The sequence below is a fragment of the Trichomonas vaginalis genome, chromosome I, assembly GCF_026262505.1.
Source record: "Trichomonas vaginalis G3 chromosome I, whole genome shotgun sequence".
Lineage (NCBI taxonomy): Eukaryota > Parabasalia > Trichomonadida > Trichomonadidae > Trichomonas > Trichomonas vaginalis.
The window spans coordinates 22,304,999-22,317,178 of record NC_067203.1 but is presented as its reverse complement, the minus strand read 5'-3'; the positions used below and the strand labels follow the sequence as shown (position 1 = coordinate 22,317,178).

The 12,180-nt window shown below is 31.1% G+C and overlaps 9 protein-coding genes and 2 non-coding genes across 11 annotated transcripts, besides 1 other annotated feature; 4 read left to right on the top strand and 7 right to left on the bottom strand.

The window, feature by feature from the left end:
* Window positions 1-23: 23 nt before the first annotated feature.
* Window positions 24-1,392, bottom strand: TVAGG3_1030530 (protein of unknown function (DUF3447); the record flags this gene model as incomplete). The annotated part of the gene is made up of 1 exon (XM_001320893.2): window positions 321-1,301. The coding sequence occupies one exon, from the start codon at window positions 1,299-1,301 to the stop codon at window positions 321-323; it is 981 nt and encodes a 326-aa protein (XP_001320928.1).
* Window positions 1,393-1,842: 450 nt separating this feature from the next.
* TVAGG3_1030520 (uncharacterized protein) lies at window positions 1,843-2,759 on the bottom strand (the record flags this gene model as incomplete). The annotated part of the gene is made up of 1 exon (XM_001320892.2): window positions 1,938-2,759. The coding sequence occupies one exon, from the start codon at window positions 2,757-2,759 to the stop codon at window positions 1,938-1,940; it is 822 nt and encodes a 273-aa protein (XP_001320927.1).
* Window positions 2,760-2,821: 62 nt separating this feature from the next.
* On the top strand, window positions 2,822-3,940 carry TVAGG3_1030510 (TBC domain-containing protein kinase-like protein family; the record flags this gene model as incomplete). The annotated part of the gene is made up of 1 exon (XM_001320891.1): window positions 2,841-3,920. One exon carries the CDS (start codon window positions 2,841-2,843, stop codon window positions 3,918-3,920), a length of 1,080 nt encoding a protein of 359 aa, XP_001320926.1.
* Window positions 3,941-4,664: 724 nt separating this feature from the next.
* On the bottom strand, window positions 4,665-5,402 carry TVAGG3_1030500 (immunoglobulins domain-containing protein; the record flags this gene model as incomplete). The annotated part of the gene is made up of 1 exon (XM_001320890.1): window positions 4,665-5,402. The coding sequence occupies one exon, from the start codon at window positions 5,400-5,402 to the stop codon at window positions 4,665-4,667; it is 738 nt and encodes a 245-aa protein (XP_001320925.1).
* A 129-nt stretch (window positions 5,403-5,531) lies between these two features.
* TVAGG3_1030490 (U2 small nuclear ribonucleoprotein A' family) lies at window positions 5,532-6,892 on the bottom strand (the record flags this gene model as incomplete). Its single annotated transcript, XM_001320889.1, has 1 exon — window positions 5,542-6,888. One exon carries the CDS (start codon window positions 6,886-6,888, stop codon window positions 5,542-5,544), a length of 1,347 nt encoding a protein of 448 aa, XP_001320924.1.
* Window positions 6,893-7,178: 286 nt separating this feature from the next.
* Window positions 7,179-7,451: a mobile genetic element.
* Window positions 7,452-7,957: 506 nt separating this feature from the next.
* TVAGG3_1030470 (oxidoreductase activity, acting on superoxide radicals as acceptor) lies at window positions 7,958-8,593 on the bottom strand (the record flags this gene model as incomplete). The annotated part of the gene is made up of 1 exon (XM_001320888.1): window positions 8,004-8,591. One exon carries the CDS (start codon window positions 8,589-8,591, stop codon window positions 8,004-8,006), a length of 588 nt encoding a protein of 195 aa, XP_001320923.1.
* A 213-nt stretch (window positions 8,594-8,806) lies between these two features.
* On the top strand, window positions 8,807-8,888 carry TVAGG3_1030460. Its single transcript has one exon. It is a non-coding gene; the product is annotated as a tRNA-Leu (tRNA).
* Window positions 8,889-9,194: 306 nt separating this feature from the next.
* On the bottom strand, window positions 9,195-9,276 carry TVAGG3_1030450. The gene has a single exon. It is a non-coding gene; the product is annotated as a tRNA-Leu (tRNA).
* Window positions 9,277-9,439: 163 nt separating this feature from the next.
* Window positions 9,440-10,154, bottom strand: TVAGG3_1030440 (GTPase protein; the record flags this gene model as incomplete). The annotated part of the gene is made up of 1 exon (XM_001320887.2): window positions 9,560-10,144. One exon carries the CDS (start codon window positions 10,142-10,144, stop codon window positions 9,560-9,562), a length of 585 nt encoding a protein of 194 aa, XP_001320922.1.
* A 638-nt stretch (window positions 10,155-10,792) lies between these two features.
* On the top strand, window positions 10,793-11,497 carry TVAGG3_1030430 (nuclear chaperone required for maturation and nuclear export of pre-60s ribosome subunits; the record flags this gene model as incomplete). The annotated part of the gene is made up of 1 exon (XM_001320886.1): window positions 10,793-11,497. One exon carries the CDS (start codon window positions 10,793-10,795, stop codon window positions 11,495-11,497), a length of 705 nt encoding a protein of 234 aa, XP_001320921.1.
* Window positions 11,498-11,590: 93 nt separating this feature from the next.
* Window positions 11,591-12,022, top strand: TVAGG3_1030420 (nuclear chaperone required for maturation and nuclear export of pre-60s ribosome subunits; the record flags this gene model as incomplete). The annotated part of the gene is made up of 1 exon (XM_001320885.1): window positions 11,591-12,022. One exon carries the CDS (start codon window positions 11,591-11,593, stop codon window positions 12,020-12,022), a length of 432 nt encoding a protein of 143 aa, XP_001320920.1.
* Window positions 12,023-12,180: the final 158 nt, after the last annotated feature.

The following is a 12,180-nucleotide window of genomic DNA, read 5'->3' as shown; positions in this document are numbered from 1 at the left end:
ATATGAATTTTTATTAAAATTGTTTATAGTTAAGATATATTTCATCCATTGCTTCAAGAACCCCATAACATGCGAAATAAAAATTCTTGTGATTTCTTTACAATCGTATTATGCTGCTAAATGAAAAGCAGCCCACTCATAATTGTCTTTATAATTTGCAAATATTTGTATAGCTTTCATCTGTACCATATGAAATAAGAAGTTTGGCAACTTCTTGATAACGAAACATCTCTGCATCATCCAAAGCTGTTCTTTTATTGATATCTTTTGCATTGACATCTGCGCCATGTGTAATAAGTAACTCTATTATTTCTTTACTATTAAATCTTGCTGCATAATGAGTTACCTTTAGCATTTACATTTGCACCATGCGAAATCAAATATTGACAAAGTTTAACATTATTAAACATTGTTGAATAAATAATACAGGTGTTAATGTCTTGAGTATGATCCAAATAAACCAAAAATGCATGAAAATTATTATAATTTCCACATAATTCCAAATTGATTTCTATTTTGTACTCATTCATTATGAATGTAACAAAATCGATGTTGTGTGAAATAATTGCATATTCCATGCAATTTCTATTTGGTTCTTGGTATTTCAAACATTCACTCATGATTTCTGGGTTTCCACTTAAAAATGAAAACTGAAGACATTTCAATGTGATTATTGATTTATATTCTGAAATTAAAAATTTGAAACAATCAATTGATCCATAATAACAACAAAGCTCAAGAAGTGTGTATGAATTTTTATGATACTCATCATAAGTATTATTTGGATAAAAATAACTATAGAGAACTTCATCTTTGTCAAAACCTTTTCTTTCTGTGAAAGATATAAATGATTTTTTATCATCTTCCATTATTGCTCTGTAAATAGTGTTTTCTTCGTGAACATTTGATGTATAATTTTTTTGTTCAAAATATCTGAATCGTTCTTTCTCACGTTCATCTAAAACTATTCCATATTCTTTGTAAAATAGATAGTCAAAGATAGGTGTGATGTTTCTGATACGTTCTGGATGATAATAATCATAAATTTGTTTAGCTAAAAATAAATATGACTTCATGTAGAGGTTATTATATTTGGCAATTATTGATATACGTTCTAAGATGAATTGCGGAAGACACATCTTCGATTCAAGCAATATCGTTTTTAAAACTTTGTAAATTGAATTTAGCCCTTCTTCATTGTTCGTCTTTAACTGATATAATGAATTAAATGCGTCTATATCGCCCTTAAGGATATCAAACATTTCTTCGAATTTAACTGGAAGAACATTGGGTTGGGACATTAATGCTAGGAAACAATTCAATTTTTTTTTCAGAACTCCAAAAATTTTTAAAAATTTTCCTTCACACCTAGAAAAGACTATTATATATAGTTATATTATAATCACGACGATGCTTAATCTCTGCAATTTTTACAAAATACCGCAAATAAAGTATCAATTGAAGTATTTTGCAAATTAGGAAGTATTAAATCGATGTAGACAATAAAAATGTCAAAAACAATACTAAAATCGTAGTTTCATGCTATGAAAATCGGTCTATTTACTAAATTTGAATTAGAACAAAATTCTATTATAATTGCGAGAAATCAAGCAACAAGATTGCATTGTTTGATCAGAACACACTCATTTTGGGTACGATGCCAGTACAATGTACCTGTATTCCCTCATTCTCATGCAATCATCAAAATTTTAATACAATTGTCTTTATTCTTTTTTCCCTTTGCATATTTACTATATTTGCATATGAACTAACTATCAAATTTCTTAAAATAGAGCATTTTCTATGCAAATTTAAAGATATTAAGATATCTATTGAGCACTATGGAAAAATATAATGGCCACAGCTAATACATAGAAAATTAAAGAAAGATTAACATATAAACATAATATTTTACAAACAAATATTCAACAAATATATTAAAACATATCATCTCTCTTAGCGAGGTTAATTATGCTTGTAACGCAATCTACAAGGAAATTTAAACCTGCAAGAACAAGCATTAGTATTGCCCACCAAGTTACGCCATTCAAAGCAACACTTACTGCAGAAATTATTACCATTGGTAAGCACGTTAAGTAAACATGGAAAAAGACTCCAAATCTATATGTTTTTTCAACTCTTTCTTTGATATCAAACTCGAGTGTTGTTGGAAAACGCAATGAGACGTGTAAAACAATTCCAAATGTGCTATATCCCATTGGAGAGAATAGGAAGTAAAATACTGGCGATAAAATTATAATTGATCCGATGTAAATCACGCAGAAAAACCAAAATGGTATTCCGATGTAAATGTAGCATAAAACGAGGGATGCTGTAGAATCTGCAAGACTTGGAATAAGTTTATCTAATGTCATGCATCCATTTTGAAATCTTCTTTGCCAAAGTTGCCAAGGACAGCCAATTAGCATCACTAAATGGTAAAGAACTATAGGTAGCCAAAACAAATAGAATATTGGATACGTGATAACAATAATGATAATAAGTATGGCGAATCCGGATGCGCCAAAAAGATCATCCCAACCGCCTGTAACTCTACCGTATGCAATGAACTGGACAAGGCCGCTAATATACCAGAAGATAACTGTACAATATGCGAGGACATTATTGATATAATCATTTGCTCTGTATAAATCTATTGAAAAAATTAAAAATAATAGGATAGATATGTTTGTTAATAATGGAAGAACTTCCATATCAACAATTACCATTGTTGATTTGCATGTATGCTCTTCTTCCATCATTTTTAAATTTTTTTATAAACGTTCACAAAAATTTTGAAAAGATTTCGTCACTTTTATCTCGTATATAAAAAAAATTGAATGATTTTGCCTGATATTGAAGCATTTAAAAACGCACAAGAGAGAATTTCCGAGCTATTAAAGCCTTTTGATTCAATGAAATCAGTTGATGGGTTTTTAAAGGATGCGAAACTTAATAAAGATCCAATCAAACGTTTTCTTGCATATCTACTTAAATTGAACGTAATTTCTCTTGACTCCGATTCAAACTCGCTTCAGATAATCGATATGATTCCAAACTACTTCCAAATTTCGAAAGAAATTTTCGGTGAAAATTATGAAACTCCGTTAGAGAAAATTAATAAAGCTGATAAATTCACAATTGAAGGAGATATCAAAAGGTGTTATATTTTGCTAGTTAATTATTGCAAACATTTTGGAATTTCGGATTTCAAACACTATCCAGAAGGTAAATTAATACCAGAGCGTATACTTGCAGCCATTGCTATTTTGCATCCAGACCTCGCATATTTACAAGGATATGATAGGTTTTTATTGATTTCATACTCACTTTCATTAAAATTCTGCGAAAAAATCGGAATTGAATCAATATATGCCGAGGCCTTTGCTTACAATCTTGCCCTATCTCTAATAACAAATGCAGATCTTAGAAAAATTATAGAAAATCCAGGAACATACGAAGGATTTGACATTCTTGAAGATAAAGTACAAAAATACTGTCCAAACACTTACAAAATATTGTCTAAAGGCAATATTCTTGCATTCACTTATTCAATGAGATGGAGATTATTGTTTTTCTCTGATGAACATGAAGTTAACGGAACTCTTCTAATCTGGGACAATATGTTGCTTAGAATGAGCGATCTTGAATACTATTTTGGATGCATTGGTGCAGCACATGTTCTTCAAGTTGAAATCAAAGATGATTTCAGTGCTGTTGAAAAAATTCAAAAATTCAGAGACTGGGATGTTGTTAAAATTGTAAATGATGCAGATCTAATTGAAGATGGAAAGGATTTGCCGGCATCCAACAATGGAAGGAAAATTGTCATTGCTGTATCTATATTGGCTCTTGCTGCAGCTTCAGTATACGCATATTCAAAAGGTCGTAATGTTGTTCATAAATTACCTAAAGTTTAAATTTTCTTTTTTACTACGAATTTTCGATAATTTTTTTTTAATAATGAATTTCACATGATGCAAATTTCAATGCAAATGACGAAAATAAACAGGCATCTATTCATATGGAAGTACTTTTTAGTAATAGCAAACTTCCGAACTTATTATTTCACATGAAGTATTTGTCAATGAAAAAAAAATGTATATGGTAGTACCGTGCTTCATAATGCAGCAAAAAATAATAGTATGAAAATAATTGATCTTCTTATTTCAAACAGTGTGAGTATCAGTGAAAAAGATGAAAATGGATAAACGGCACATCAAATTGCATCATTTCATAGTAGCAGAGTAACAGTTGAACTTTTTATTTTGCATGATGCCAAATAATAATGAACTTTCATTAGTTATTTTTCATTCTTTTTCTTGTATTTTCAAAGATGAAAATGATCAGATATATATATAAAATTGAGCACTCCGAACTGAGCATTAAGTAAAAGCGATATTTTACATTCGGCTTCTCAGTTATATATCCTTCTATTTTAACATTACATCATCACTTGGCGCATTCTTGACAATTATTTACGTAAATATAGATGGTATTTGTTTCGTTTTTCTTATAATTCAGAGATGTAACTCTAAAATTATAGATTATCACAAATTTCGTGCATTCTATCTCAATTTTGCAAAATTCATCAAATCATAAAATCAATAAAATATCAGTACTAAATAAAAACAAGTTTTAAGCAACAACAATGAAAATAAAAATTATTTTTCTGAAAAAGGAACAACATCCATTCCGTTTGTCTCTAATATACTTGGTAACGGTGTTTTGATCTTCTTTGGTTTAATATGCTTCTCATAAATGTAAATTAAAACGATAATAATTCCAATCACGATTAGAATGGAGATAAAGCTAAAAGATACCTTGATACCATCATAGCTACACTCGGCAAATGCGTTTTCATCTGTCCATGTAACGTTATCGTAAGAAGCAAAAACTTTGATTATTCCTTCATGAATTGGCGGCGAAGAGCATATAATTGTTGTATTAGTTACTGTATGTGCTTTAACAATTTGATCATCGAATTTGCAATATGCTTTGTCAGGGTGAAAATTCTTATAAGGAATTGTTAAAATTGTTGTATTTTGGCCTCCACGAGTAAATATATATGATGTATTAGAAGAATCTAAACGTGGAACTGGGACAATGCATTCTTTAACGCCATCTCCTATGTAACCATTTTTGCAAACACATCTTCCTGGAAAAGCACAAATAGCGAACTTATTGCATTGATCATTGCACTTATAACAGCCTTGTGTACTATTTGGATCACCAAATGGAAAGCCTGGCATACATTGGCAAGTTTTATTTACAATTATTGTGTTTATTCCATCGCATTCATCAAATTCTCTTTTATGCCATAATTTTGGTAAGTTTGGATTAGCATGTAATGGAATTTTCTCATTTTCTGCTGATAAAAATTTGGAAAAAAGAAAAATCATTATAAAAGAAAAGTGCCGGTTTACAATTTCACTTCAAATAAACGGTCAATAAAAAAAATCAAAATACGAAATCATATTAAAAAAAATTACTAATCAAAAGTAATATCAACAAATATTTAAACTACACAAATATACAAATTTACCGGTCCTTGTTTTGGCCATCTGATTCGTTTTCGGATTCATCTTCATTAATTTCTTCTTCTGTAAGGGCTGCGATGATGCTATTTACCTCAGAAATCTTGGAATTAAGCTGCTCGAGATTTGCATCGATGTCAAAGTCTTCTTCTTCAAAGTTTGGATGCTCTAAATAACCATCTTCTTCTTCATCGCCAAATACGTAAGTTACGTTCTCGTTTTCGAATTCTTCGTTTTGATCTTCTTTGAATTCTGCGTTTTCTGGTGTTTCTTCCTCAATAGAATCTTCAAATTTAGGAGAAGTTGTTTCTCGCTCAAGTTGAGTTGTTTCTTCCTCTTCTTCTGGTTGGAGAAGGTCTTCTTCGGCTACTGGAACAGGAATATTTTGTTGTTTTGGAGATGAAACTTCAATTTCTTTGATTTCTTCCTCTTCTTCATTGATTTCAAGCTCTGTATCATGATTGGATTGGTTTTCTGTTGATAAAGCTAAAATTTGTCTTATTTGTTCAAGTAAATCTTTTGATTTTAATGAAAGAGGATTGTAACCGAATTCTTGGAGTAATTCTACGATCTGCTCTTTGAGTGGCTTGGCCTGGTAGTTTGAAATTGAAGATTCAGCAAAAGATGAAATAATTTCTTGATCTTTGACTTGGGATTCTTGTAATTGCTCTGATTCCTGTACAGAAACTACACTTTCTGTTTCTTCATTCAAATCAGGCGAAGAATCAAATAATTTCTGTAATTTTGTGTCAATTTTTTCAACAACTTTATCATGTCTGTTTAAAACGTTTTTAACTAACGCTGTAAAATCATCAGAGTCATTTTCGTCATTTTGTTTCGGTTTTGTTGTTTTAACGGGACTGTTAATGATTTCTGTTTGATCACGTAGAGATTCGAGCTGTTCATGGGTAGGACATGGGTACTCCAATTTCCAGCCGAGATTTAGCAAGTCAATGCACTCTTCAGGATATGTTTCGGCCTTTTTATAAAGAGAATCTGGAATCTTTTTATTATCTATCGTTCTTATATTCATAAATGCAAAAACAATTGATAGCTTGTAGTATTTTTCTTTAGATAATGGAGTATCGCGCAATTCAATTGACCGAATATTTGAAATTGCTTCAAAACCTTTTAATGAAGAAATTGCAGCATTGTTTGCGATAAATTTTTCGATGTTTGGTAATTTTCGTAAGCCTTCTAAGCTTTCTATTGTTGAATAACTTAAATTTAAAACTTTAATTGTTTTTGATGGCCTTATGAGCTTTAAATCTGTAATGAATTCTTTACTTAGGTCTAAAATACCAGTTTTGGCTGCTTCCTTCTCTTTAAATAAAAGCCACTGTGGTTTCATTAGACAAAAATCGAATTAACGGAGGGGTCTTTCACCAAATCAACCCCATAATATTTTTTTTAATGTGTTCAAGCTATATACTGTAATGCATGAAAATTCGGTTCACTTCATTTTTGACACTTTACATATCGGATGTATTATCTAAGAATTATATTATAAAATAATAATTTTGTGTTTTATAAGTTTATTTGTATAAATTGATTCAAAAAAAATGGAAAGACAAGAAGTGGATCTGCCAAATGAAAATCAGATTTATAGTTTTAGAGAGTTACATACATGAAATATGAAAATTGAACTTTGTATAAGGAATTGTTGGCTATGATGTACTGATTCATGATCAGTACATCATAGCCAACAATTCCTTCGCAAACAGCGGGAAACTTTGTCTGAATGTTAAACTATTCAGACAAATTTCGGGTTGTTTGGGAAGGAATTGTTGGCTATGATGTACTGATTCATGATCAGTACATCATAGCCAACAATTCCTTATACAAAGTTCAAAAACTTGGGTGCAATCAGAACTGATTGCACCCAAGTTTTTGAACTTTCCATTAACAATTGTTCAATCACATTTATACAACCCAAATCTATACCAATCATACTCTTATTCATACATCATATTTTAAAAACTTTTTTGCAATATGATATATGTAAAGTGTCAAAAATGAATTGAACTGAATTTTCATGCATTACAAAGATAACTACTTTTAAAAAAAAATACCCTATATATTTTTGCCATGTAAACTTGTCACTTTTGTCAGAAGTGAAGTGAACCGAATTTTCATGCACAACATGTTCAAGCTATATACTATGTCAAAATATGGATATAACATCTCAATACAATTGAAATGATCTTCCAATTCTACAGGATAAGACTTTAATGCATTAATTTTTCTCTTATTTATGTAGCTAGAAAGAATTTTCTTAAGATTTAAAATCAATAGAAGCAATGGATGAAAAATAATAAACGAATTATTCTCAATTTTTCTATTTTTCAAAAAAATTATATAAAATATAATTTAAAAAAACTAAAAAGAATATCTGCATTCCTTAAAAGGAATCGATGTTTGTACAAATAAGTTCTTTAATGGATATATGAAAAAAAAATTATCAAATTAAATGATTTTGGCTAATTGAAGGCGACTCTCAACGAAATCCCAGCTAACGTAGTTCCAGAATCTCATGAAGTACTCAGCCTTTCTATTTTCGTAGTCAATATACCAGGCATGTTCCCAAGTATCAATGCAAAGAATTGGGAAGTATCCATCCTTGATTGGATTGTTTGCGTTTGAATATTGAATAATTTCAACAGTCTGATCTGGCTTCAAAACAAGGTAACACCAGCCAGAGCCGAAGATTGTTGATGCTTTATTAACAAAAGTGTCTTTGAATTTGTCTAATGATCCAAAGGCTTTGGAGAAAAAGTCCAAAACTTTGTCACTCGGATTTGAAATGTTATAACTGAAGCACATCCAGAAGAAAGAGTGGTTAAAATGTTGAGAGCAGTTGTTGAAAATAGCTCCTGTTGATGTTTTGATAATTTGTTCAAGTGTTTGACCTGCAAATTCTGATTCTGGGACTAATTTATTTGCAGTATCGACATAGGCTTGATGGTGCTTTGTAACATGAATGTTAACTGCATGAGCAGATAAGAAATTGCCAAGTCCTGTCTGTAAGAATGGAACGTCAACAATTGAGAACATTTTATGGATTGTAATAAGTACGTTTTTTGACAAAACTTATTGGAACAGAGAAAAATAGTATAGAATAGAGAGCTATACTTATTTAAATGAAAATAAATTAAGAGGTATTGAAACATTATCATTGAAAATTGGTCATTAGACTAATTGAGAGGTTTTTGTCGAGAAAAATTAGCTATATTATATCAGAAACAGTTCTTTGGAAGAAAGAATGTCAAGCTACTATGGCCGAGCGGTCTAAGGCGTTGGATACAAGTCCCAATACCGCGAGGTTCCTGGGTTCGAACCCCAGTGGTAGCATTTTTGCTTTTTGAAAACTCATCCATTGGGTAACATATAATATTTTGATGTATAATTCACTTGACAAACCTAAAGACATTATCATATGATGTTTTTGCATAACTCCAACTCTTCTAATAAGTAAATGATTTTCTTTTGAGTTGAGATGTTGGAACCTGTGTTTTTCTAAAAGAAGGTCTGAGCAGAATAAATAATAGGTATTTGCAAATTAGTTGTGTTGATTCCTTGTGGCATCGATACATGAATATTGATATCAAAAATCAGTCATTAAATTCCGCCAATGGATGAGTTTTCAAAAAGCAAAAATGCTACCACTGGGGTTCGAACCCAGGAACCTCGCGGTATTGGGACTTGAATCCAACGCCTTAGACCGCTCGGCCATAGTAGCTTGACATTCTTTCTTCCAAAGAACTGTTTCTGATATAATATAGCTAATTTTTCTCGACAAAAACCTCTCAATTAGTCTAATGACCAATTTTCAATGATAATGTTTCAATACCTTCACAATCTAAAACACATTTTAGGTGAAAACAATGCAAACAAAAAGAAAATTATAAAATTTTGAAAGTTATTTACTTAAATAAAAAAAAATGTATAACGAGGATATATAGTTGTCATCTTTGATTGATACAAACCATTTATTTCACAATAACTAAGAGTTCAAAATTTTTTTAGCAGCATCCAGTTTTCTTCTTATCCTTTGTTTCTTCTAAGTGAACATCTGTCTTGAACACAGGTTGAACTTCCTCAGATTGTTTCTCTGGAGTATTAACAACAATAGCAATTTCCTGGAAAAGATCATCAACGCCATTACCGTTTAAAGCTGATGTTCTAAAGAACTTAACTTGATGGGATTCTGCGAACTCAATAGCCTTTTCGGTTTCAACAACTTCATTAAGATCCATCTTGTTACCGACAAGGAATACATTTGGTACGCCGACGGAATTCTTCATGTGGTCAATCCACTTTTCAGTGCTTGCGAAGCTTGATGGTTGTGTTTGATCGTAAACAACTAAAGCAACTTGAGCGCAACGAGCATACATTGGAACCAAGCACTGGAAATCATCTTGGCCAGCTGTATCCCATATGTTTAATTGTACTGTTTCGCCAGAATCAAGTTTAACATTGCAGGTGATTGAATTAGCTCCAATTGTTGGGGAAACATCAATAGAGAGCCTGTTGAAGCAGTTGACAATGGCTGTTTTGCCGACACTTGTATCGCCTACAAGAACAACTTTGCCCTTAAGAGTTGACATCGAAAAAATTGCGGTTTTTGTAAATCACCGGATGATCAATATTATGAAAACGATGAATAGATATCGTAAATATAATCCATTTACAAAAACTCGAAAATTATAACAATGGAAATCGATTTCCTAGAATTCAAAATCGAACGTCATTTGAGGATAAAAATTGTTTCTTGATATTTATATTGCTTGCTTCCATCCTTCTGTAATCTTCATTGGAAAATCGATTTTAAGTTAGATGAGTTTTAGATAAAATATGATCATCTTATTAGGTCGGATATAGCGATTATTTATGGTCTTGACCTCTATCAGTTATGATCAAGTAAGTTGATAGATACATAGTTTCATAGTATCATGATGGAACTCGAATTGTTGAATCAAATCCAAAACATGATCTGAAATTCTTCAGGATTTATATAGCATGCTCTTCTTTGTTAACATTCTACCAATCTAACAACAGTCTTCAAACCAGGATTAATTACTCATTATCTTTATAGACAATCTCCTATAATCATAAAGAACTTTGCCAAGCCACCAACATCTGTCATTGAAAGATTCAACGAATTGCTTTCAATTGAGCCAGAATTAACATTAACAGAAGATTACACAAATACAATTACTCCACAAAATGATAAACTTATTAAGATAAGTAGTGATATGAAGACAAAGTTTAGAATAATTGCTTTGTGCTCTTTAGAAGACATCAACAAGATTTCTGAGGCAATTAAATCAAGATTCAACATCATTACGGTCAAGAAATACACTAATAAAGAAGTACAAGAAATCACAGGATTCTCCGATAATTATGTTGAGAAATTTGATTTCCATAAATTGATTCTAATGAAATCAATCATTGAAAAAATCAAAACAATCCACAGTAGGGATCGCAACACTTCAGAAGAAATTCCAAGAGAGATATTGGAAGAACAAGCAGCAAGAATTGTAGGTAAAGAAGATCCTGAACGTCAAAACGGCATAACACCTTTGAAACTAGAAAATGGTATCTTGAAATCCGATAATGATTATATCCTTTCATTTTCTTCATCTGATCTGACGAAAACAAACATTGTTTTCACTAAAACAACTCAAACAATGTGTGACAGAATCTTCTCTGCTTTGTCGCTCGATATTCCAATCATTATTCGTGGACCATCAGGAACAGGGAAGTCATTAGTTGCTGATTATGTTGCCAATTTGATGCAGGATTTCGCTAATAAGCAAAATGTTATCAGAATCCAATTATCTGGATCAACAACAGTTGAAGATTTGTTTGGAAGATATTCAATTAAAAATGATAATGAAAGCAATACTTTCGATTACATTCCGACAAAACTTTTCAATGCTGTCAGTGAAAAATCATAAGTTAAATCATTAATCATCATTGAAGAATTGAATCTCGCATCACCAAGCCTAGTTGATGCTTTAACATGTTTATTTGACAATAATCCAGAATCAATGATCATGAAGACAAATGGTGAAACAGAGAAGAAAGGAAGATTTTCCATTATTGGAATTGCTTCAGGAAAAGTTCCACAATCACTTAAGAAATCATCAATTTACTTCAAGCGAGATCAATACGATCAAAATGAAATGAAGGAAGTATGCAAAAATGTTGATGACATTGTTAAAAACTTTGAATTAAATAACACAAGAAATTGTGAATTGTATTCCAAATTAGATAAATATTTAGACACGAAACAATTCAATTATTTATTAAGAGAAATCACTTCAGTTGAACGAAAGATCAGCCAAAGAGTCAATCATCCATGGGAGAAAATTGAAATTACTATCGAGCCTTCTGGAACTGCTTCGATTTTGAAAATTGATAAAAAGAAAATCATAGCTGGGAAAGATTTATCACTTTGCTTGATTTCAAGCCATCCTTGAATTTGTATGAAGTCGATGAAGGCATTACTTATTCATCTAATTCATTCGAATCAAAAATTAAGATCAATGATAAGTTTAGAGTGATATTTGCATATAACAATGTTGGAGCACATAGAAAGACTCGTCTTCCACAAACAATTCTTTCTAGATGTGCAATT